This window comes from Pongo abelii, chromosome 19 (assembly GCF_028885655.2).
Source record: "Pongo abelii isolate AG06213 chromosome 19, NHGRI_mPonAbe1-v2.0_pri, whole genome shotgun sequence".
Taxonomy (NCBI): domain Eukaryota; kingdom Metazoa; phylum Chordata; class Mammalia; order Primates; family Hominidae; genus Pongo; species Pongo abelii.
In genome coordinates, this window is record NC_072004.2 from 76,827,527 (window position 1) to 76,851,891 (window position 24,365).

The window sequence follows — 24,365 nt, forward strand, 5'->3', positions numbered from 1 at the left end:
CACATTGAGCCAGCTGTTGGTTCTGCTGCTTTTGAGTGAGTCTAGAGCCTAATTCTGTTAATGGTGATAAAAAAAATAACTAGTATTGCAGTTTACAAATCACTTTTTTTCTTTTTTTGAGATGGAGTCTTGCTGCACCCAGGCTGGGTGCAGTGTCATGATTTCGGCTCACTGCAACCGCCACCTCCTGGGCTCAAGCAATTCTCCTGCCTCAGCCTTCCGAGAGCTAGGATTACTGGTGCCCCCCCACCAAACCCTGCTAATTTTTGTATTTTTAATAGAGATGGGGTTTCACCATGTTGGGCAGGCTGGTCTCGAACTCCTGACCTCAGGTGATCCACTTGCCTGGGCCTCCCAAAGTGCTGGGATTACAGGCATGAGCTACCATGCCCGGCCCAAGTCACTTTCTCATACAGCCGCCTCTCTCATTTGATCCTCAGAGCCGTTCCTCCAGAGCAATGTAGGATGGGTGTAAATAGTTCCCACAAGGAATCTGAAGGTCAGAAATGTTCAGTCAGTCACCCAATGTCACACAGCGAATTGGTGGGGGAGGCTGAATAGAAACCATGTCCTGCTTCCAGTCTGGGCCCTTCAACCTACAGGAACAGCCTCCAGTGCTAAGACAGTATGATTCCCCCAGGGCAGCAGCAGCTGCAGAGAGGCCGCAGAGGGTGAGGGTGGAGGGAGCCTCCCTTCCCTGCTTAATTGACTCTTTTAGACCCTCTTGGCTGTAGTGAGATGGATAAGGCCACACATTCTTTTCTGTCCTCAGTAGTGACACGGGATGCACTGACCCCTGCTAGACTGTCAGTTTGGCTCACAGAACAGCATGATGGCAGTGGGACAGGAGGCGGACCAGAGGTGAGAGGCCAAGCTAGTCCTGGCTCTGGGACACTCTGTGTTGTCCCTGATCAAGTCACTCACTCCAAGGTCAGTAGCACCTGGAGGTGCTAAGGTTCCCTAATGCTAACAGGGCTGGTCCTGGCTCTGGAAGTCTAGGATTGCTGAAGAGTTTTTATTTTGGCTTTGAATGCCTAGGAATTCCACAAATGTTAACCCCTGTGATGTTGTATAAATGAAAATGCACTGCATTATGTGATGAGCTGGGCAGAAGACAGGCCCAGTTACCCAATCCAGTCTATTTATTTATTTATTTATTTAGAGACAGAGTCTCGCTCTGTCACCCAGGCTGGAGTGCAATGGTGCGATCTCGGCTCATTGCAACCTCCATCTCCCAAGTTTAAGAGATTCTATCGCCTCAGCTTCCCCAGTAGCTGAGATTACAGGCATGTGCCACCATGCCTGGCTAATTTTTGTATTTTTAGTAGAGACCACGTTGGTCAGGCTGGTCTGGACCTCCTGACCTCAAATGATCCACCCACCTCAGCCTCCCAAAGTGCTGGGCTTACAGGTGTGAGCCACCTTGCCCGGCCCCCAATCCAGTCTATAAATTATCCCAATGGCTTTGTAACTAGAAACAGTTTCTGTGGATGCAACTTTTTAAATCATAATTAACTTTGGTGGTGCTTCTTCAGTGTGCGACCTCTGCACGGGTTGAGTTTCTTTCCTCTCTAGGGACAGTACAGAGAAGTTTATGAAAGCTCAAGACAGTGAATCCCAGCTTTGCCTGTTGCTAACTGTGTGACTTTAGACAAATGTCTTAACCTTGCTGAGCTTTGGGTTATGAGAATACCCATCTGAGAGGTGAGGGTGAGGCTTAATTGAAACAATGAATGAAAGGGCTGGATAGGGTGTCTGGCACATACGTGCTAAGTGCTCAGTCCAGGCTCACTCTCAGTGGTTGGTGGGGCTCTAAACATCATCCCAGGTGGTGGAAGTGTCATTACTATAATTCCATTGGAGAAACAAAACATAATCTTTATTTTCCCCCCAAATTGTTGTTATATACAATGAAATGCATGCTTTTTCTTTTTCTTTTTCTTTTTTTTTTATTTGAGATGGAGTCTTATGTTGCCCAGGCTGGAATGCAGTGGTGCAATCTCGGCTCACTGCAGCCTCCGCCTCCCAGTTCAAGCGATTCTCCTGCCTCAGCCTCTCAAGTAGATGGGATGACAAGTGTGCGCCACCACGCCCAGCTAATTTTTGTATTTTTAGTGAAGACACAGTTTCACCATGTTGGCCAAGCAGGTCTCAAACTCCTGACCTCAGGTGATTCACCCGCCTCAGCCTCCCAAAGTGCTAGAATTATGGGCGTGCACCACCATGGCCGGCCAATGTATGCATTTTAAATTGCACAGTTTGGGTTTTAACAAATTATACACCTGTGTAACACATTTGTGGTGACTCCAATGACTACATGGAACATTTCCACCATCCTAAAGGATCCCTTGTTCCTCTTTGCAATCAACCCTCTCCCACCAGCCCACAGCTACTCCACTTCTCCGCTTTCAGTCACTATGTGTTAGTTTTGCCTGTTCTGGAAGTTTGTATCATGAAATCATGAGTATATAGCCTCTTATGCTTGGATTATTTTGCTCAGCATAAAGCTTTTGAGATTCATCCATGTCATTGAATATAGCAATAGCGAATTCCTTTTTATGGCTGAGTATTCCTTTGTATAGCTGTACCACAAATTAGTTATCCATTCCCCACTTGATAGATATTTGGGTTATTTTGGCCACACATGGTGGCTCACGCTTGTAATCCCAGCACTTTGGGAGGCCGAGGTGGGCAGATCACTTGAGGTCAGGAGTTCGAGACCAGCCTGGCCAACATGGTGAAAACCTGTCTCTACTAAAAATACAAGAATCAGCTGGGTGTGATGGTGGTGGTGCATGCCTCTAATTCCAGCTACTCAGGAGGCTGAGGCAGGAGCATCACTTGAACCACGAGGCAGAGGTTGCAGTGAGCCAAGATTGTGCCACTGCTCTCCAGCCTGGGCAACAGAGCAAGACTCTGTCTCAAAAAAAAAAAAAAAAAAAAAGATATTTGGGTTATTTGCAGTTTTGGACTATTCCAAATAAAGCTGGTATAAACATCCACATACATCTCTTTTTGTGGGTGCATGTTTTCATTTCTCTTGGATAACTGTCTAGGAGTGGATTGTTGGATCAGATGGTTGATATATGCATAACTTATAGAACTGACATTTTTCAGAGTGATTTTACCATTTTACACTGTAATGTATGAGAGTTCCAGTTGCTCCATATTCTATGGTCAGCTATCGTCAGTTTTAACTTGTGGCTATTTTCGTAAGTATGTAGTAGTATCTCATTGTGGTTTTAATTTGTATTTCCCCATTGATGAATAGTGTGTGGAACATTTTCCCATGTGTATATTGGTCATTTGAATATCATTTCATTGGATTATTTGTCTTCTTATTGAATTGTAAGAGTTCTTTATATATTTTGTTGCTGTTGTCGCTGTTGTTGCTGTCGTTGTTGTTGCTGTTGTTTGAGACGGAGTCTCACTCTGTATCCCAGGCTGGGGTGCAATGGCACGATCTTGGCTAACTGCAACCTCCACCTCCTGGGTTCAAGCAATTCTTGTGGCTCAGCCTCCCAAGTAGCTGGGACTACAGGCATGCGCCACCATGCTTGGCTAATTTTTGTATTTTTAGTAGAGATGAGGTTTCATCATGTTGGCCTGGCTGGTCTTGAACTCCTGACCTCAGGTGATCCACCCGCCTCAGCCTCCCAAAGTGCTGGGATTACAGGCATGAGCCACTTGGCCTAAGAGTTCTATACATATTTTGGATACAAGTCTTTGTCACAAGTACTGGTAATATTTTATTCCTGCCCGTGACTTGCCGTTTCATTTTCTTATTGGTGTCTTGTGAAGAGCAGATGTTTTTAATTTTGATGAAGTCCAGTGTATCAACCTTTTCTTGTATGGTTTGTGCTTTGTTGGTGTCCTACCCAAGAAATCTCTGCCTTCGTAAAAGTTGCAAAGATTTCTTCCTATGTTTTCTCCTTTTTTTTTTTTTTTGGAGAAATGATCTCTTTCGGTCCTCCAGGCTAGAGTTGCTTCTGCTGCTTTTGAGTGAGCCTGGAGCCTAATTCTGTTGATGGTGATAAAAACATAATAACTAGTATTGCAGTTTACAAATCACTTTCTCATACAGCCCCTTCTCTCACCTGATCCTCAGGGCCATTCCTCCAGAGCCATGTAGGATGGGTGTAAATAGTTCTCACAAGGAAACTAAATGTATTACACAATCACAGCTCACTACAGCCTCGACCTTCTGGACTCAAGTGATCCTCCTGCCTCAGCCTCCTAAGTAGCTGGGGCCACAAGTATGCGCCATCATGCCCAGCTAATTTTTTATTTTTTGTAGAGATGGGGTTTTGCTATATTACTCAGGCTGGTCTCAAACTCCTGGGCTCAAGCAATTCTCCTGCCTTGGCCTCTCAAACTGCTGGGATTATTGGCATGAGCCACAGCTAGAAGTTTATAATTTTAGCTTTTTTTTTTTTTTTTTTTTTTGGCAGAATTTCACTCTTGTTCCCCAGGCTGGAGTGCAGTGGCATGATCTCGGCTCACTGTAACCTCCACCTCCCGGGTTCAAGTGATTCTCCTGACTCGACCTCCCGAGTAGCTGGAAGTACAAACACCCGCCACTGTGCCTGGCTAATTTTTATTTTTAGTAGAGATGGGGTTTCACCATGTTGCCCAGGCTGGTCTTGAACTCCTGACCTCAGGTGATCCACCTGCCTTGGCCTCCCAAAGTGCTGGGAATACAGGCGTGAGCCACCGCACCCAGCCAATTTTAGCTTTTACCCTTTAGTCTATGGTTTATTTTGAGTTAACTAGTGTGTACAGCATGGAGTAAGGGGCAAGCTTATTATTTTGCATATGAATGTCCATGTGTTTCAGTGCCATTTGTTGAAATGATGATGTTTTCTCCACTGTCATCTTTGTTGCTCATCAATTGATTCAATATGTGTGGGCCTATTTCTGGACACTCTATTCTGTTTCATTTATCTATATGCCTATCCTTATGCCAATACTATACAGCCTTGATTACTGTAGCTTTAAAAAAATTTTTTCCCCAGTAAGCCTTTTATATTCCTAGATTACTATAGCTTTATGTAAGTCTTGAAACTAAATACTATAAGTTCTCTAACTGTGCACTATTTTTTCGAAATTGCATGGGCTATTCAGGGTCATTGTATTTCGGCATAGATTTTAGTAGTATCTCGTCAATATCCACATGAAAGCCTCCTGGGATTTTGACTGGGATTCCATTGAATCTATACATCAATTCATGGAAGATTGACGTTCCGACAATATTGAGTCTGCTGATTTGCACACAGGCCATATCTTTCTATTTAGAGCTTTTGTAATTTCTCTCAGCAGTGTTTTCTAGTTTTCAGTGTGCAGGCATTGAAAATTTTAAAAAAGAAATTCTTCCAATGTGCTCTGTGTATTTAGATAGCATTGTTTTTATTTTTAATAAAAATAAAAACACATTTTCAGAAATTGAATTGGGGCCTGAGAAAAACATAGTTGGAGGGAAGAAAAGGTAAAAGAAATTTTACTGCTTTGGGGGTGGTGGATTGAAAGCCAAACATCGCTGATAAGAATCATTGTGTTTTGGGAAGGAATTTAGGCCAGCTTGTCCCTGGCTGAGCTGTAACCCCTGAGGAGCTGGGCTCCAGAGTTGGGCTGAGAGTCATTCTAGCCTCTTCAGTGGATGATGGTGGACTTTCTGTGGCTGAGGACAGGAAGGAGGAGAGGAGGGAGGCGGGGCCGGCAGACTCCCGGGCTGGAATCTCCTAAGGAAGAGAGGTCCTGGTGCCTTTGGGATTATGTGCTCAGGTGGAAGTTGGGCTCAGGAGGAGGTGGGCCAGGTGCTGTGAGGGTGACTCCCATCCTGGCATCAGCATGAGCAGGATGGGACATGGCCCAAGGCCCTGTTGTAGTGTAAGGGGCACTGGGCTTGGGGTCACACAGATCAGAGTTCAAATCTCCATCTACCACGTACTGACTGACCCACGGCAAGTCAGATAACCATTCTGACCCCAGTTTTCTCATCTGTAAAATGGGCTAATCTTGATCTCTTAGGCTTGTTGTAACGGTTAAATGAATGTATATATAAGTATTAAAATGCTATCTCTATATAAGGATTCCAGGAAATCTAGTGATCTGCCCCACAGCATCCCAAGTTAAGAAGAGTCTTTGGTGGTGACATCTGTTCCTTCTTCTCTGTGCCTGTATCCCAGCCACTGTACAATTCAGAACAAACCCAGCCTTTTCTGTGCTCAGCACTTTATGTGCATTACTTCACCTCACACTGTGGGAACCCATGAGGTAGGTGCTGATATAATTCTCATTTATTTTAAAATTTCACTTATTTTTTTATTTTTAGAGAGATAGGTTCTTGCTCTGTCACCCAGACCGGAGTGCAATGGCTTGATCATAGCTCATTGCAGCCTTGAACTCCTGACCTCAAGCAGTCCTCCTGCCTCTGCCTTCTGAGTAGCTGGGATTATAGGCACAAGGCATCATACCTGGCCGGTTATCCTCATTTATAGGTGTGCGTGTTGGGGGGAAAGTGTCAGAATCCAAGCCAACCTCTTCATCTCTGCTGTATGCTGGCAGTGGAACCCCAACTGGAGGCCTGCCCCCCTAGGGCAGCTCTGAGCCCCAACCCTGTGGCCCAGGCCCTGCACTTGGCGCATGTCCTGGGTATCTCTTGCCCTGTGTGTCTCAAACTCTTGGCTCATTAGCTAATTTTTCAGGTGCTCAGGTCTTCAATTCACTTGTAGTTTCCTTCAGTAGAGACCTCGGGGCCCTGCTGTTGTCTGAGTCCCACAGTCCCTAGCGTTGCTCCCTGGGCTGCAGTGAATGTCTTGGTGGGCAGCGTCCTCTTCCTTTCACTGGCCCTTCCTTTCCCCTGGAATCTCCCTCTGCCCTGTCCCATTCACTTCTTCATCTTCTGCCTCCATGGGCTCTCTGGGGCACATACTACCTCACCTAGGCCTGGCCAACTGGGAGCCATGGCCTGGCTTCTGTCAGGATAGGAACTGGACACAAAGCAGAGAGCAGAGACTTATCCCCATCAGACTCCAGAAATCAGCCACACCCACCACCTCATGGCATGCTGGTAGCAGCAGACATGAGCTGGGGGGATAGGGTGGCCTCTTCCACACCCAAGCCCCTCATTGGAGAGATGAAGGCTGAAGAGGAGGGTGAAGAGTCTTAGAGCCAGAAAGACTTCAACTACCAAGCTCTGGTCAGTCCTGGAAACTTCCAAGAGGCTGGTTTTAGGGCAAGACCAAAGGGTTTATTTTTCCTGGTGTTACAATCCGTTTGAGGCCAGATGCTGTCAGAATTCAACATTTCTCTTTGAATTTTAGAAAAGTAGGCCGGGTGCGGTGGCTCATGCCTGTAATCCCAGCACTTTGGGAGGCTGAAGCAGGTGGATCACCTGAGGTCAGGAGTTTGAGACCAGCCTGGCCAACATGGTGAAACCCCATCTCTACTAAAAATACAAAAATAGCTGGGCGTGGTGGCAGCCGCTTGTAATCCCAGCTACTTGGGAGGCTGAGGCAAGAGAATCGCTTGAACCTAGGAGGCGGAGTTTGCAGTGAGCCGAGATCACGCCATTGCACCGAAGCCTGGGCAACAAGAGCGAAACTCCATCTAAAAAAAAAAAAGAAAAGAAAAGAAAAGAAAAGAAAAAGAAAAAGAAAAGAGAAAGAAAAGTAATATAGGAGGTAGGGGAGGCAGAAAAAAATAAAATTAAAAAATAAAAATTAAAAAATTAAAAGTATAGAAAGGTAATGTATTGTATATCCTGTGGCTAACAGCGCCTCTAGCAAGATCTAGGGCGCCTGTAATCAGACTCCATTGATTTTGCAGGAAGACATCTACAGTTGGGATAAACAAAGACCATAATATTCTCCCTGGTTCGGGTCAGGGCTTGCTACCATGTGAGTTCACCACAATTGTTAAAAAAAAAAACTTGTAGTTTTCTGAGTTTCCTGGAATTTGGAATTGCGGAGAAAGGTTTGTGAACCTGTGGCAAACTTTGAGCCGAAGTCACCACGAGAGGTTGTGCAAGCTGAGTTTTTTTTTGTTTGTTTTGTTTTGTTTTTTTGAGACGGAGTCTTGCTCTGTCGCCCAGGCTGGAGTGCAGTGGCAGGATCTTGGCTCACTACAACCTCTGCCTCCCAGGTTCAAGCGATTCTCCTGCCTCAGCCTCCTGAGTAGCTAGGACAACAGGTGTCTGCCACCACACCTGGCTACTTTTTTGTATTTTTAGTAGAGATGGGGTTTCACCATGTTGGCTAGGCTGGTCTCAAACTCCTGGTTTCACTATGTTGGCCAGGCTGGTCTCAAACTCCTGACCTCAAGTGATCCGCCTGCCTCCGCCTCCCAAAGTGATGGGATTACAAGCGTGAGCCACTGTGCACCCAGCCTAAGCTGAGTTTTAAACAAAGACTCAGGCCAGTTGCTTGGCTGGTCCTTGCTGGGTGTCACCAGGCTACCCAAGCACAGATCTTCCCCAGGAACTGAGGTTCAGAGGGAACGGGCCTGGCTCTCAGACCCCAAGGTACAGGGCCCCACAGGGGCTGAGGACCAGGGCTGGATGGCTCCGAAATCTGGCACTGGGGAGAGCATACGCCAGCAATCAGTCGCAGGCTAGGGAGGGCGTGGCCACAGGCAGCCTCCTCCAGAGCCACGCCCTCCCAAAGCCCGCCCAGCCCCAGCTTGGGAAGGTTTGGCGGTGGGGCATTAGGTGGTAGCCTCTGCAGCCAAAGAGCAAGACCACAGCGAGGCCAGCAGGGTGGGACTGCAGGGAGGCTGAGGGACAGCCCCGAGCTGCACTCCTTGCATGGGGTTAGACACCTAAGGGGCATAATATGCAGCCAGCAGGTGTCTGTAGAGCATCTGCTTAGGAGAAGCAGGCATCTGGACTGGGAAAGAATGGATCTCAGGGTATGAAAAACCATGGCCTCTGCCAAGGAGCTTACAGGATACAGCTTTGAAGAGGAAGAAAGAAGTGTCAGCCATGCAGAAATGATGGTACTATATACACAAAAGTGGGAGAAGACAAAGAAAGAGGATGGTTAGAGGGGAATGGGGCTGGCAAGTAAGGAGGGCTTCCTGGAGGAGGCAAACAAACATCACAGCATACAAGAGCTGTCTGGGACCTCAGGGTGATCAAGTGTTAAAAAAGGACGTGGCTATAAAAGGTTCCAGGGGATCCATGAGGGCTTTTGGACTGGGAGAAGGTATCCCAAGCAGAGGTTACAGCATGGAGGTCGGACCGAGTTAGACATGCAGAGGACATGGGAGAGACTAGCCTGGCTGAGGGGAGGGTCCCCTTGCTCCAGCCCTGGCTGGCTCTGGGTTTAGGACAGTCCTAGTGGTTCTATTCCCAAGGGAGCCACTCACAACTACATCCATCCCAGGTTCAGGGAAAGGCAAATCATGGCTGAAACCACACTCCTGGTGGCAAGTTCCTACCCAACCAGGGTACTGGGTGACTCTGGCTGGGTGACTCCAGCCAAGTTATTTAACCATGACGCGTTGACCAACTAACTAGCTTGACAGGTTCTTGAATGCACCCTGGGCTCTGATCACCCTCTTCCCATGCACAGGCAGGCTCAGGCTGGGCTTGGGCCCTGGAAGGGCCAGGCCTCTGGGGAATGCCTTGTGCGTGACACCCTCAATGATGAGGACAGTGCCATTGTTTGCACAGGCTCTAGGCAGAGATGTCCCATGCTGCAGATTCCACTTGTTCTCCTGCAGGCCCCACGGGTGTCCTGGACTACTCTGGGGGTGGATCCTTGATCAGGCAGGGAGGTTCCTGCTGTCCCTACAGCTGGGTGGAGGGTGTGGGCCATCCGTGGGGCCTGCAGGAGAACAAGTGGAATCTGCAGCATGGGACATCTCTGCCTAGAGCCTGTGCAAACAATGGCACTGTCCTCATCGAGGGTGTCACACACAAGGCATTCCCCAGAGGCCTGGCCCTTCCAGGGCCCAAGCCCAGCCTGAGCCTGCCTGTGCATGGGAAGAGGGTGATCAGAGCCCAGGGTGCATTCAAGAACCTGTCAAGCTAGTTAGTTGGTCAACGCGTCATGGTTAAATAACTTGGCTGGAGTCACCCAGCCAGAGTCACCCAGTACCCTGGTTGGGTAGGAACTTGCCACCAGGAGTGTGGTTTCAGCCATGATTTGCCTTTCCCTGAACCTCCCACTCACTGCCTCCACATCCCCACACCAAGCTCCCCCAGCTCCTTCTCTTCACATACCAGGCCCTCTCCTTTGATCTTCCCTGTAACTAGCCAAGTATGTTCTCAAGCACTGGTATTGTATCAGACTGTCACACTTTAGTATGAAGAGGTAGGCCATTTCTGTAAGCCCGATTCCTGACTTTTTGCTGAAGAAACTGAGTTTCAGACCAGGGAAAGTAGCCTTTAAACAGAGGGTCTTTCTCTCCCTTCCTGAGGGCCCACCCTTGGGCCACCCAGGGGGTCAGAGGAGTCCTGACCAGGCTTCCTTCCCTCAAAACCTAGCTGTCTTGCGTTTCCACCACCTTAGATGCTTGCTGTGGTGATGACTGATTTTGGCTTCCCTGACGTGCTGGGTCTGCAAGCAGAAACTTCCAGGCTTGGTGGAAGCAATCAAGAGACCTGGGCCACAGACCCAGCCCTGCTACCAAGCCAGTGGGTCGCCTTGGAGGACCAATCTTGCATGAACTTGTGGGCCACCGGAGACCTCCACACTTGGCACGCCCTTGCCCTCCTGCTTCCCCGCACAGCCCCCAGGACACCTTCCAGGAGCCAGCAGAGCAGAATTTCTGGGCTGGGTGACCTTAAAGGGTTTCTCCAGCTCTAACGTATAATGATTTGAATGGTGTACGTTTGGACTCAGCCTAGGAACTGGGGGAGATGTTTATAGTCACAGACTCGTAGAGGTGATGGATCCTTCTTTGCAGGAATGACTTTGGGGACCCTCCGCAGCCACTGTGACACTTGACGCATGCGTGTCAGGGACAAAGGCTTCCTCTCCTTGGCTTCAGCCTGAGCCTGAGTGGAGAGGGAGAGAGACGGGAGGAAGAAGAGAAAGCATTTCCTTCACAGATGTTGAACTAGCCACACTCTAAATGCCAGGGATTGTTGAGATGCAAAGCATGCTCGCCGTGCGAGCTGCTCACTACCCACTTAGCCCCTGAGCACATCTCCCTGATGCCATCCCCTGCAGGCAGCCAGGTCTGTGGCTGTGAGACAGGAAGTGGGGCTGTGCTTGGAGAGACAAAGCCTGCAGCTGGACCCGGCTCTTTCCTCTCTGAGTCAGGGACGGGTGGGGGACAAGGCTGTGGGGTGGGCTCCAGTGCGGAAGTGTGGACAGATTCAGTCCTCAGGGTGGGTTCGTGGGGATGGAGGGTGAGAGCTGGGGAGGGAAGGAAGGCTGGATCCAGGGGTGGGGGTCGGGGAGCCAGACAGGAGGAAAGAGTGGTTTCGAGGTCTGTGGGTAGACCGGGCACAAAGGTGATGCTTAGAAAAGTCCTTTTTGGTGTGTGTGACAGGGTCTCACTCTGTCACCCAGGCTGGAGTGCAGTGGTGTGATCATGGCCCACTGCAGCCTTGACCTCCTGCGCTCAAGCGATCCTCCTCGCCTGTAGCTGGAACCACAGGCACGTGCCACCATGCCCAGCTAATTTTTTAATTTTTTATTTTGTAGAGACAGTGTCTCACTTACATTGCCCAGGCTGGTTTCGAACTCCTAGGCTCAAGTGATTCACCTGGCTTGACTTCCCAAAGTGCTGGTACTACAGGTGCACGTCACCACGCCCGACCAAAAAAATCCTTTATAGTTGTACTTTTGTTTATTGATACTCAGTTAATAGAGGTATAAATGAATGAGCGAGTAAGTGAAAAGAGGGGGTGGAGAGAGTTGGGCGTAAAGGTGGGAAGGTAGGAAACAGTAGCTTCCGAATTTGCCTGCTGCAGGATGCCATGGAGGAGGTGCAAGGTGGCATTGGGTGCTGTAGAAGAGAAAGGCATCTGGAAGGTGGAGGGGAGGGTGTGCTCACAGTAGGGGAAATCTGGGGCCTCCCAGTGTAACAGCAGGAGGGGAGAGAAACCTGGAGTTGGTGTTGAGCAGCCACCCTCAAAGAAGGGCTGCCCAGAGCCATGGTGCCCTCTCTTACTGGACCAGGCACTGGCCGTCACTGAACTCCCCGCTGCTGGGAAGAGGTCAGGAGCGGAGAGCACAGGACGGGCTAGGGGGGTGTGAGAGTGTGTGTGTGAGTGTGTATGTGTGTGAGAATGTGTGTGTGTATGTGTGAGAGTGTGCGTGAGTGTATGTGTGAGTGTAGGTGTGTATGAATGTGGATGTGTGTGTGAGCGAGTGTGAGTGTGAGTGTGTGTGTATTTGTGTGTGTAGGGGGATCAGTGAGGGCCAGGAGAGGTAGACTGAGACGTTTGAGATGAAAGCACAAAGGGCGCACTCACCATGCAAATGGCCCTGCAGCGGAAGCCTGTTATCAGGAGCATCTGATGGGGTTTTTCAGGGTGGAGGACAGCACCCCGGGCAGCACAAGGCTTTCCCAGTTCCCAGGCAGCTGCCTGCAGTTGGCATGGCCCTGGCGTAATGCACCACTCCTGGACCCTCCAGCTAGGAGTCCAGACACACTGGCATTACCTGGTGCCCTAGAAACTACCTGCCTTGTCCTGTGCCACCCACCTACCACATCCTGGGAATAGCCTCTGCTGAAAGCATCAGACCTTCTCAAGCAGAAACTAGGATGGGAGTAGGTGGAAGAACAGGGCCTGGGGTACTCTCAGGTGATGAGAAAAGCTCTCCACCAACCTGGTACTTCCCCAGAGCTTCCTCTTGCTTCCTCCTCACCCCCAGGCCTCCTACAAGCAGGATGGGACTGGTCAGGATCAAGTTCTCACCCGTATGGTACCAGGAGTTCTGATCTGGGTCCCTAAGCAGCTACTGGTGTTTCCTCAAGGAGCCAGGCCAGTGCAAAGCTTTCCCTTCCTTCCCCTTCTTGGGGCCTTGAGAGAGTTTGGAGGACTCCTGAGTCCAACCAACTTCCTTCCAGACTGTGAGCTTCTTGAGGGCAGGACCGTGTCCCAGCACAGTACCTGGCACATGGTAGGTGCTCACTAATGACAAATACTTATCTGGAGCTTACTGTGTGCTCACTGCTCTCAGAGCACAGAGAGGTAAAGCACCTTGCCCAAGGTAGCACAACTAGGAAGAGGTGGAGGTGGGATTTGAACCCAGGCAGTCTGGCTCCAGCCATCCCCTCCCATGAGTTAAGGTGTATTTGTTTGATGGAATGAGCTCAGTTGGTGAGGGAACAACCCTGAGGTCCCCTCTGAGTGAGTCAGACCTGGGACCAGACTACTTAGGCCAGAACAGCCTTGGGGCACGAGATCCTTGGGCTCCACTCTCCAGGGGGTGAGTGATTATTGAAGGGTGAGGTCCCTGGGGTCCTGCTGACGGTGGACAGAGCAGTCTCCTGGGAGGCTTTTGTCAAAACCTGGGAGAGCCATCTTCTGCTTCCTTCAAGGTCACCCCAACTAGGCAGCTTTAGCCACAATTGTGGGTGGGGTGTGTGTTGGAGAGTGTGAAAGGAGGTGGGGCAGGAGGTTCCAGGAGGATCAGAAGAGATCTGAGGGTGAGAGTGTGTGTGAGATGAAGCCCTGAGGGGCACCCTTGACTTCACCCACTCTAGAGAAAGACAGGCTGGTCTGTCAAGTGGTTGGGGGTGCCCTGGGGTCCAAGCCAGAGGTCATCGCATGTGTGGAGGTGAGGGCTCTGGTTTTATGATCAACCTGACCACCAAGGACCATGGGGTGAGGGTGCAGAGAGCAGAAGGGCACAGACTGGGGGCAGCAAGGGGAGGAGGCGGCCGCTGTTCACCTGGGGTCATTGCTTTCTTAATGGGAAAAGAGAGGCTGGAAGTTAGCCTGGGGGAGCCTGAGACAGACAGGAATAGTGGAGGTAGCTGGGCCAGTGCAGGTGCAGCCTGATAGAGTGGTGGCTCCAGGAGGCTCAGGAGCACCTGAGCTAGGCAGTAGCCCCCAGCCCAGAAGAGCAATTAGCAAGTTGGCAAATAACCCTTCCTCTGCCCTTTAGTTCAGAACCCTGGTTACTTGTTTGACTGATCTGATAGCATCCGATTGGCCACAAGGCAGCGTCTTCATGAAGACCCCCATATTTGGCTGGGCGTGGTGGCTCATGCCTGTAATCCCAGCACTTTGGGAGGCCGAGGTGGGCGGATCACATGAGGTCAGGAGTTCGAGACCAGCCGAGCCAACATGGCGAAACCCCATCTCTACTAAAAATACACAAAAAAACTAGCTGGGCATGGTGGCACGTGCCCATAATCCCAGCTACTCGGGAGGCTGAGGCAGGAGAATTGCTTGAACCCGGGAGGCAGAGGTTGCAGTGAGCCGAGATCTCGCCACTGCACTCCAGCCTGGGTGATGGAGTGAGACTCGATAACAAAACAAAACAAAACAAAACACCAAAATAAACACATTTTTCTGGGTTCATAAGACGCAGGAAGCCCACTTGAATTTCTCCAGTTGTCCATCTTACTGCCTTGGCACTCAGCTAACTGTGGGTGATTGAGATTTCACAGACAGACCCAGTGAGTGGTATCTGCAGGGCTGGGATGTCAAACAGTATGACTTCTTCCAGGGGATGACATTGTTCCTGCCGACCTCTGAGCAGGCTGAAGCCTGCCACACTCAGAATTATTCAGGGGTCTAGGAAGATACCTTCCCAGCAGAAGCCATGGGCTGAGCATGTGTAGGATAATTCACTGTTTAGGAAAATAGATAGTCATTTTCTAAATATGGTGTCATGGTACTATTTCTTCAAAGGAAATATGATCCCAAACTGCAACACAGAAAATAAACAGAGGGAAACTGGGTCTTTGAGGCCTCCCAGGCTGTCTTCATGGGCCCTGTGGGGTTCCCAAGGCAGTGCCAGGGAGCCTTCTTTGAGAGCAGCCCTGGGCAGACCAGGGCCCAGTGTGGCCTGAGGCCTCTGTGCGGTTGGCTGCCTTTCCTGGTCATTAATCGCTACTAAGTGTCATTACCACTAATAAAATTAACCGACTTGATACTGGACTCTCTGAGCCATCAATCTCAGGGTCCATTAGATGAAATTTAAAAAACAGATGCCTCTGGGGTGGGGCCTGAGGATTTGCATTCCACAGAGCTCCCAGGCAACGCTGGCCATGCAGAGCTGGGCACCATTTGAGACCCATTGCTCCCTCCAGGGTCTCTTCCCCTGGGCACTGTGGACATTGTGGTTGGGGTGGGGCCGTTCTGGGCACTGCAGGGTGCTGGGCAGCATCCCTGGTCTCCACCCACTCCATGCCAGAAGCACCAAAAACAAAAACGAACAAACCAACAAAAACCAGATGCCTGTTGAATGAATGGAGGGGTTTGCTGGGTCTGGCTCCCAAGTGCAGCCTAGGGAATTCTGGCACTCTTCACATGTCAGAGGTCATAATCAAGGATGATGCATTTAGTTAGACAAACCAACTTTGAGCCTTCGCTCCACACTACAGGGGAGTCCCAGACAACAACGCAGCTTGGGCGGGGTGCAGTGGCTCACGCCTGTAATTCCTGCACTCTGGGAGGCTGAGGCGGGCAGGTCACTTGAAGTCAGGAGTTCGAAACCAGTCTGGCTAACATGGTGAAACCCCGTCTCTACTAAAAATATGAAAATTAGCCAGGCATGGTGGTGCACACCTGTAGTCCCAGCTACTTGGGAGGCTGAGGCAGGAGAATTGCTTGAACCCGGGAAGTGGAGGTTACAGCGAGCTGAGATCACACCACTGCACTCCAGCCTGGACCATACAGCAAGACTGTCTCAAAAAAATATGTTATATATCATGTCATATCGTATGACATATACTGTAGCTATAATGATGTAATAATCATAGCTATCATTCTTAAAACGGCATTTGAGGCAGGTCTTGAAGGATATGCAGCTTCATTGGCCAAAATTTCCATCACTCCCTGCTTGCTCTCCCCTCTGTCAATCAGTTGCTATCAGGGAGATCCAGTTTCTGAAACACAGGAATTGTGTGAGCAGAAGTCGCCGCTCACACCAGCCCTCGGTGTGAGGAGGAGGACATTTGAGGGCAAGGTAGCTGCAGCCCCCAAGCTGCCCTCCACACTGGAAGCCAGTCAAGGCGTGGCCTCCTCAGCTGGAGTTGACATCCAGTTCTGCTCTGGACCTGCCAAGGGTCAAACTCTGAGGATTTCCTGCCAGGCTGCAGGGAGGGGTTTGGCTGTAGACCTGGTGGACTGGAAAATTACCCATTTGCCCCCAGATTAATGATTAACGGGTCCCTGCCCTCACCCTGTCTGGGAGAGGAGCCCAGGGCCAGGCTAGGCCAAGGGGAGCCCGATAGCATCTGTCTCTGCTCGGAGGTTTCGGAGATACGCTCCATGATGGGTTGACTGCACCTGATGGATGTGGAATCTACAGGTGATTTCTGAGGGCACCTGGGGCCTGGCCAGGTCGCATACCCTGTGGTGAGGCTTCCAACTTCTGGGGCATACAGAGAGGGCATGGCTTCCAGCCAGATGTCCTGGCTAAGGCAGGTGGCTCCAAACAGGAGAGCTGTGCCCTTGGCTCAGAGGAACGTGGGCGTCTCTGACCACTCCTGGCTTCACCACAGGACTTACCTTGGCCGGTGGCACATGAGCAACAGTGGCAAGTGCCACATCCAAGCAGGAGCTCTAAGAGCCATTGCCTGCTTCCACCTTTGCTTTTTTTTTTTTTTTTTTTTTTGAGATAGGGTCTTGCTCTGTTGCCCAGGCTGGAGTGCAGTGATGCGATCTCAGCTCACTGCAGCCTCCACCTCCCGGGCTCAAGCTATCCTTCCACCTCAGCCTCCCAAGTAGCTGGGACTACAGGCTTGTGCCACCATGCCCACCTAATTTTTCTATTTTTAGTAGAGACAGGGTTTTGCTGTCACCCAGGCTGCTCTCAAACTCCTGGACTCAAGCGATCCACCTGCTCGGCCTCCCAAAGTGTGGGATTACAGGTGTGAGCCACTGTGCCCAGCCTACCTTTGATCTCTTACCCTGGCTATGAGGCCAGGATGTCCCAGAACGGGGTTACTTCTTTTGGGCCAGGTCCTGGAATGATGTATATTACACCCACACTGGGGGCACCAGGGTATAGGACAGCAAACAGTTTGAACCAGCAGAGCCATCTCACAGAGAGCTTCTGGGAAGAGGGAAGGCGAACTCTAATTCCAATCCCTACCCTGCTGCTGATCTGTTGTATGACCAGGCCAGTCACTGCCTCCTCATAAATCCTTTGTTTCTCATCTGGACAAAGGGGAGACTCTGCTTAGCTGGAGAGTAGAGCATCTTGCAAAATGAGGGAAGTTTGGGAAGCTCCAGCTAGCAGGAAGGTAGGCCTGCATGTCCCAGGCACTGTGATTCGTCCATTTCATATAATCCTCCCACCAACTCTAGGAGGTAGAGAAGATCACTCTTCCCAATTTCCAGAAGGGAAGAAACCAAGGTGTCAAGATTGCATAGCTAGAACATCAGCCTTAGAATTTGGTAGCTTGGCTCCAGAAATGATGAACTTTCAATCTAGGAGAACAAGAAGTCTGGGATTGATGGCCTGATGGGAATTCAGCTCCTTCACCTTCATCTAACCATCCATCAGTCCTTCCTTCCTTCCCTTCTCTTTCCTTCCATCCCCTTCTCTCCCCAGGCATCTATTTGTACCAGGCACCAAGTGGTCAGATGGTTGAAGATCTATCTGGGAATTATGGAAACATGTTAGATTGGTACAGGATTACTTGGGCAGCAGCATAATGTAAGGGAGAGAGGGATGTCAGGGGACCTTGGCTGGGTGTCCGCTCAATGTCCACATCCCCTCTGCCTGCCCCCTCTTAGGAATGTGGCTCTCTTGGCCAGGCAGCCACCAATACTCTGTGCATTATTTCCCAAACTTCCCGGATCACAAAAACTGCCCAGGGACTGCGGTAAATATACAGATTCCCAGGCCCAATTCCAAACCAATAGACCCAGAATTGCCCAGTATGGATCCTGGGAAAGCATATTTTTAATAAGCACCCCAGATGATTTTTCTAACTGGGCCAATAGGGAAATAGGAAAATAGGGTGGATAAGAAGAGCAGAGACCGGAATCTGGAAAACAGGTTTAAGGTCCTGCAGCAACCTTTGTTACATGAACCTTGGTTTCCTAGTCTGTAAAATGGGGACGGGACCTCCAGGGGGTCAGCCTGCCGCCCAGAATTGCAGTATAAATGAAGCCCCTGAGGAGGCCCTTTCCCTTCATTTGCCCCTCACCACCATCCCCAAGGCTCACCCGTCTCCCTCCTCTCGCTCTCTCTAGCCTGACCGGGCGGGAAGTCCTGACGCCCTTCCCAGGATTGGGCACTGCGGCGGCCCCGGCACAGGGCGGGGCCCACCTGAAGCAGTGTGACCTGCTGAAGCTGTCCCGGCGGCAGAAGCAGCTCTGCCGGAGGGAGCCCGGCCTGGCTGAGACCCTGAGGGACGCTGCGCACCTTGGCCTGCTTGAGTGCCAGTTTCAGTTCCGGCATGAGCGCTGGAACTGTAGCCTGGAGGGCAGGACAGGCCTGCTCAAGAGAGGTGGGGAGGAGGGCTAGGGGAGGAGGAGGGCTGGGGGAAGAAGGCTTCAGGGAGGAGGAGGCTGGGAGAGGCTGCCGTTTCCTTTTTCCTGGCTCCCGTGCCCAGGCCACACTGCCCTTCCTGCCCTAGCATGGTCCCAAATGAGAAGAGTCCCAAGAGTTAATGAGGGGCAGTTGAAGGCCAGCTGTGGCCCAGCCTCAGGTTTGGGGGAGCAGAGGAGCAAGGAAGATCCATGAGAGGAGGAGACACAAGCCTATTCCTGGAGGAGCTCACAGATAAGATGGGGGTCCCCCAGTTGTCTCCCTCTGCCTCTTCACACACACACACACACACACACACACACACACACGAAACAAGTCACATGAAGACGTGAGGATGGGCGGCAGCTAGTTCCAGGCCCGATGACATGAGCCAGGCCATGCATTTGTTCACTCCTTTATCTGTCCCTTTGTTTGTCACATCCATTGATCCATCAGTCCCTCCTTCCTTTCCACTCCCATATTCTACCTCCCTCCCCCCTCCACCCACCCACTAAGCATCCATGGAAGCCCATAGTGAGCCAGGCACTGTGCCAGATCCTGGAGGTTCAGAGCTGAACAAGACCCAGCTACCACTGGGAAGCACGCAGTCTGGAAGGGAGAACACAGGTCACCATGTGACTCCCTCGCCAGGGGGAAAGGGCTTTTCACAGGGGAGGATGAGAGAATGTGGCTTGAGGACACAGCTCCGGGTGGGTCTCCCTGTCAATTGCCCCTTAAACTCTGACTCAAGTTGCCATTTAAATGGAACTTCTAGCCTAATCCCAGCAATTTGGGAGGCCGAAGCGGGTGGATCACTTTAGGTCAGGAGTTCAAGACCAGTCTGGCCAATATGATGAAACCCCGTCTCTACTAAAAATACAAAAATTTAAACACTGCAGTTGGCCGGTTGCCGTAGCTCACACCTGTAATCCCAGCTCTTTGGGAGGCCGAGGTCAGGAGTTTGCAACCAGCCTGGTCAAAATGGTGAAACCCCATCTCTACTAAAATTACAAAAATTAGCTGGCATGGTGGCAGGAGCCTGTAATGCCAGCTACTCGGGATGCTGAGGCAGGAGAATTGCTTGAACCTGGGAGGTGGAGGTTGCAGTGAGCCAAGATGGCGCCACTGCACTCCAGCCTGGGAGACAGAACGAGACTCTGTCTCAAAAAAAAAAAAAAAAAAAAGCAGTGATGCTGTACAGGGCAGCCAGGCCCCTCCTAGGCCAGCTACTCTCCACGGTCTGCAGCCAAGCTAATGGCCTCTCTCTGTGTCTCTCTCGGGACGTCACCAGCACCCAGATGCACTGGAGGGCAGGTAGGAAGTAGTGAGCTGGTGGGAGGCCAGGTTTGGGCCACACCCAGCAGAGAGGAGTATCGGTGGTTCCGGAGTGGGTGGGATGGTCAGTCTGGGGCAAGTCAGCCAGGAGACTCAAGGTCACTGTATCATTGGGTCTATTCCACAGTGGGTAGCAGAGAATGACATTTGAGAACCATCATGTGTCATAGGAAGCCCATGGGGCTTATCTCAGGGGCCTCAGAAATGGGCCCATCCAAATGGTCTTACACTGACCTGGAGTCAAAATGGCGGGTTTAGCCCCAGCTGTGCCTACACCAGGTGTCTGAGTAGCTTCTCTTTGCATCTCAGTGTTCTTCTCTGAGAAATGGAGGCCGTAGCCCCTGGCCTGCTGCCCTCTGGGAATCTGGGAACATACTCCATAGTGAATTTGTAAATTCCATTTATTTATTTATTTATAAATTAAAAACAATTTTTTGAGACAGGGTCTCCCTCTGTCACCCAGGCTGGAGTGCAGTGGCGCAATCTCAGCTCACTGCAACCTCCACCTTCCGGGTTCAAGTGATTCTCCTGCCTCAGCCTCCTGAGTAGCTGGGAATACAGGCATGTACCACCATGCCCAGCTAATTTTTGTATTTTTAGTAGAGACGGGGTTTCACCGTATTGGCCAGACTGGTCTTGAACTCCTGACCTCAAATGATCTGCCTGCCTTGGCCTCCTAAAGTGCTGGGATTAGAGGCATGAGCCACTGTGCTCAGCCTGGAAGTTCCATTTAAATGGCAACTTGCAGTCAGAATTTAAGGGGCAGTTGACAGGGAGACCCACCCGGAGCTGTGTCCTCAAGCCACATTCCCTTGTCCTGCCCATCACAGCACTGCCACCACCGCCTCTGGCCCTCAGAGGGCGGCAGGCAACCTCTAAGCTTCCTCCTTTCCTCTCTTCCCCCTTTCCTCCCTCCCTATACCCCTGGGTGCCCAATCCAGGCTTTAAAGAGACAGCTTTCCTGTACGCGGTGTCCTCTGCCGCCCTCACCCACACCCTGGCCCGGGCCTGCAGCGCTGGGCGCATGGAGCGCTGCACCTGTGATGACTCTCTGGGGCTGGAGAGCCGGCAGGCCTGGCAGTGGGGCGTGTGCGGTGACAACCTCAAGTACAGCACCAAGTTTCTGAGCAACTTCCTGGGGTCCAAGAGAGGAAACAAGGACCTGCGGGCACGGGCAGACGCCCACAACACCCACGTGGGCATCAAGGTGAGCATGTCCCTGGCTGTCTGCAGTGCCTTCCCACCAGGGTACAGAGCTGGGGAGCATGGCTTGAAGGAGGCCAGCACCCCACCCCCCCAAAATACATGAAGAGCCGTGAATTTCATAAAGGCCGGATGAACTTCACGTCTTCAACCAACGTTTCCTTGGCATCTACTCTGCGCCATGACTGGGTGCCAGGAACACAGCGGAAGTAGGGAAGGGTCATGAGTGTCATCGGTGGGAGCAGTGGTCAGCAGTGGGAGCCAGGCTTAGGACTAGGTCTTGGTGAAACAGGGACATGTTTGGAGAGGGGTCTCCATTCCAAGGACCGGGCCTTCCTGGAGGTCCTAGAAGCCTACATTGTTTGAAAACCTCCATCTAGAGCAACCCACTTCTCCATTTTATGGGTGGGAAGATGGAAGTGGCCCAGAAAAGGGAAGGGGCTGAGGTTACACTGTAGTGGGAGGTCTGGAGGGTGAAAAGTATCTTGGTCTATTGAGGGGAGGAGGCTGGGAGACGCCAGTGCTCTAGCTATTTATGAGATTAAGTTCTGAGTTGTCATCACTGCATTGTGAACCGGGGCTGCTGTGTTCAATCACTGAGTTGGTGTGAACCAGGGCTGCTGTGTTCAATCACTGAGTTGGTGTGAACCGGGGCTGCTGTGTTCAGTCACTGAGTTGGTGTGAACCAGGGCTGCTGTGTTCAGTCACTGAGTTGGTGTGAACTGGGACTGCTGTGTTCAGTCGCGTAAGCTGTCTATTCCACAAGAACTCCAGGCCAAGGGGAGGAGCTGGAGCTGAGACCCTGGGTCTCTTTCCCATTCTCCTGCCTCTGCCCTGTTGGGGTTGGTGCTCTGGGGGCAGGCTCTGGCTGCTGGGCCCAGGCCTCTGACCACGCCTCTGTTCTGCCTCCCCCACAGGCTGTGAAGAGTGGCCTCAGGACCACGTGTAAGTGCCATGGCGTATCAGGCTCCTGTGCCGTGCGCACCTGCTGGAAGCAGCTCTCCCCGTTCCGTGAGACAGGCCAGGTGCTGAAACTGCGCTATGACTCGGCTGTCAAGGTGTCCAGCGCCACCAATGAGGCCTTGGGCCGCCTAGAGCTGTGGGCCCCTGCCAGGCAGGGCAGCCTCACCAAAGGCCTGGCCCCGAGGTCTGGGGACCTGGTCTACATGGAGGACTCACCCAGCTTCTGCCGGCCCAGCAAGTACTCGCCTGGCACGGCAGGTAGGGTGTGCTCCCGGGAGGCCAGCTGCAGCAGCCTGTGCTGCGGGCGGGGCTATGACACCCAGAGCCGCCTGGTGGCCTTCTCCTGCCACTGCCAGGTGCAGTGGTGCTGCTACGTGGAGTGCCAGCAATGTGTGCAGGAGGAGCTTGTGTACACCTGCAAGCACTAGGCCTACTGCCCAGCAAGCCAGTCTGGCACTGCCAGGACCTCCTGTGGCACCCTTCGAGCTGCCCAGCCGGCCCTCTGGGCAGGCAGTCATCACGTGCATGCATAAACCGGCATGTGTGCCACTCACCACCATTCCTTGGCCAGCCTTTTGCCTCCCTCGATACTCAACAAAGAGAAGCAAAGCCTCCTCCCTTAACCCAAGCATCCCCAACCTTGTTGAGGACTTGGAGAGGAGGGCAGAGTGAGAAAGATGTGGAGGGAAATAAGGGAGACCAAGAGCACAGCAGGACTGAAGTTTTGGAGGGGAGAGAGGGGCTATTCCATCTTGCTTCCCAGGATGAATGGCTCGGAGCCAGCGTGTTCTTGGGAGGTGAACTGCTGGGCTAGGAATTCCAAGGCAGTCAGTGCCAGCTGGAAGTGAAGGCGGGAGCCTGGCTGGGATGGGCCAGTCGGGTCCTGTGGCCCTGCTCAGGTGCAGTGGGCTCCAGGTGTCACACACCTCCACCACTCCCCTGGTTTTGCTGTGCCGGAGATGGGGAGAAAGCCGAGGTGGTGGAAGCCATCTGTTCAGAGAAAGGAGAGCTTTCTGCGCTTGAGTGGACCCGTGAGATCTGTGCCCTGGAGCCCTGTGTCCTTGATTCAGCTTTTCAAATATGCCTCCCCTGAGGCCTCATTCTTGTCTTGAGAGCTGGGTTATGCACACTCACCCAGCCATGCTCAAAACCACCACCAGTGCAGGTAAGACAGGTTGGAGAACTGGCCACCAAGGCGGGACTCAGTGCACCTGAGGTTGAACAGGGAGACAGTGGCCCCTCCCTGTGTTCCCTGCTGGCCAAAGGAATCTTCACTCCCAGCCCAGAGGAGGAGGGCGACAGCTTCCTGGTGCCTGACAGTGACGTGGCGAGCTCAGTGTCTCAGCTGGCTCTTGAGTGAGCTTTGGTAACTTCCTGTGGCTGGGGCCTGCCTGGTCGGTGACACCCCCACACCAGCTGAGTTCACAATACTGAAGACCAGCTGGCTCATGAGCTATGACTTGAAGTTACATTTCTATTCTTGTGGCTGCTCATCTAATTAAGGCTTTTGCCCTGGCTGGGGTTATAGGTGCTTGAGTCCTTGCTAAGCCTGGCTCCCGGGTAGCCTCCTTCAGTTCCTAATGGCCTCTCACTTGGCCCTCACTTTGCCTCTTACTTGAGGAGGAGCCGTGACTTGGATAATTTCCTCAGATCCTGTGGATATTTTCAGCGGCACCTGCCAAGGCCCTCTGTGAAAGGAGGAGAGACTGGTACCTCCGCACAGGCACACATGGATGCACAGCCCCTGGACCGGGCTGGGGGTTCCTGTTGCACACGCCTGTCTTGTTCAGGATGAAAACCTTGCAGGAGTCCCCTTGCTGGAGGCATTGTACTTCCCCAGAGTGGGGCCCGATGCCACCCAGGAGGAAGTGACTTCTTTCGGGAAGCCCTGGGCCACTTTGCTGGCCCTGCCACGCCCATCTGTCAGCTTCCTTTCTCCCTAAACCTAGAGTTGCTGACCCTTCACCAACACAGGAAATTTCAGAATCAGCTGAATGCTCAGAAACCTCGCCTGTGCCAGCTCCAGGACAAAGGCCCGCTGACTGTACCCTGGCCAACTCCCTGAGACCTCCAAGGGTGAGGAGGAGCTGCCCAGTCTCCAGTGGATCAGGGCAGTCTGCTGGATGCTGGAAGGATTTTTGACTGCAGAGGCTCGGCTGAGAAGCCAAACTGACCTGAGCCCCTCTCGTTAAAATGACATTGCTGACCCAAGCACCTGGCCCACACCTTGGCAGCAGGAGAAAA

At 51.7% G+C, this 24,365-nt stretch overlaps 1 protein-coding gene across 1 annotated transcript in view; it reads left to right on the plus strand.

The window, feature by feature from the left end:
* WNT9B (Wnt family member 9B) overlaps positions 1–24,365 on the plus strand; it is a 35,487-nt gene that overhangs the window by 2,931 nt on the left and 8,191 nt on the right. Inside the window, exons 2-4 of the mRNA XM_024235322.3 lie at positions 18,344–18,600; positions 20,897–21,162; positions 22,076–22,379. Of these exons, the coding sequence (XP_024091090.2) occupies positions 18,344–18,600; positions 20,897–21,162; positions 22,076–22,379 (827 nt within the window). The remainder of the gene's footprint in view (positions 1–18,343; positions 18,601–20,896; positions 21,163–22,075; positions 22,380–24,365) is intronic.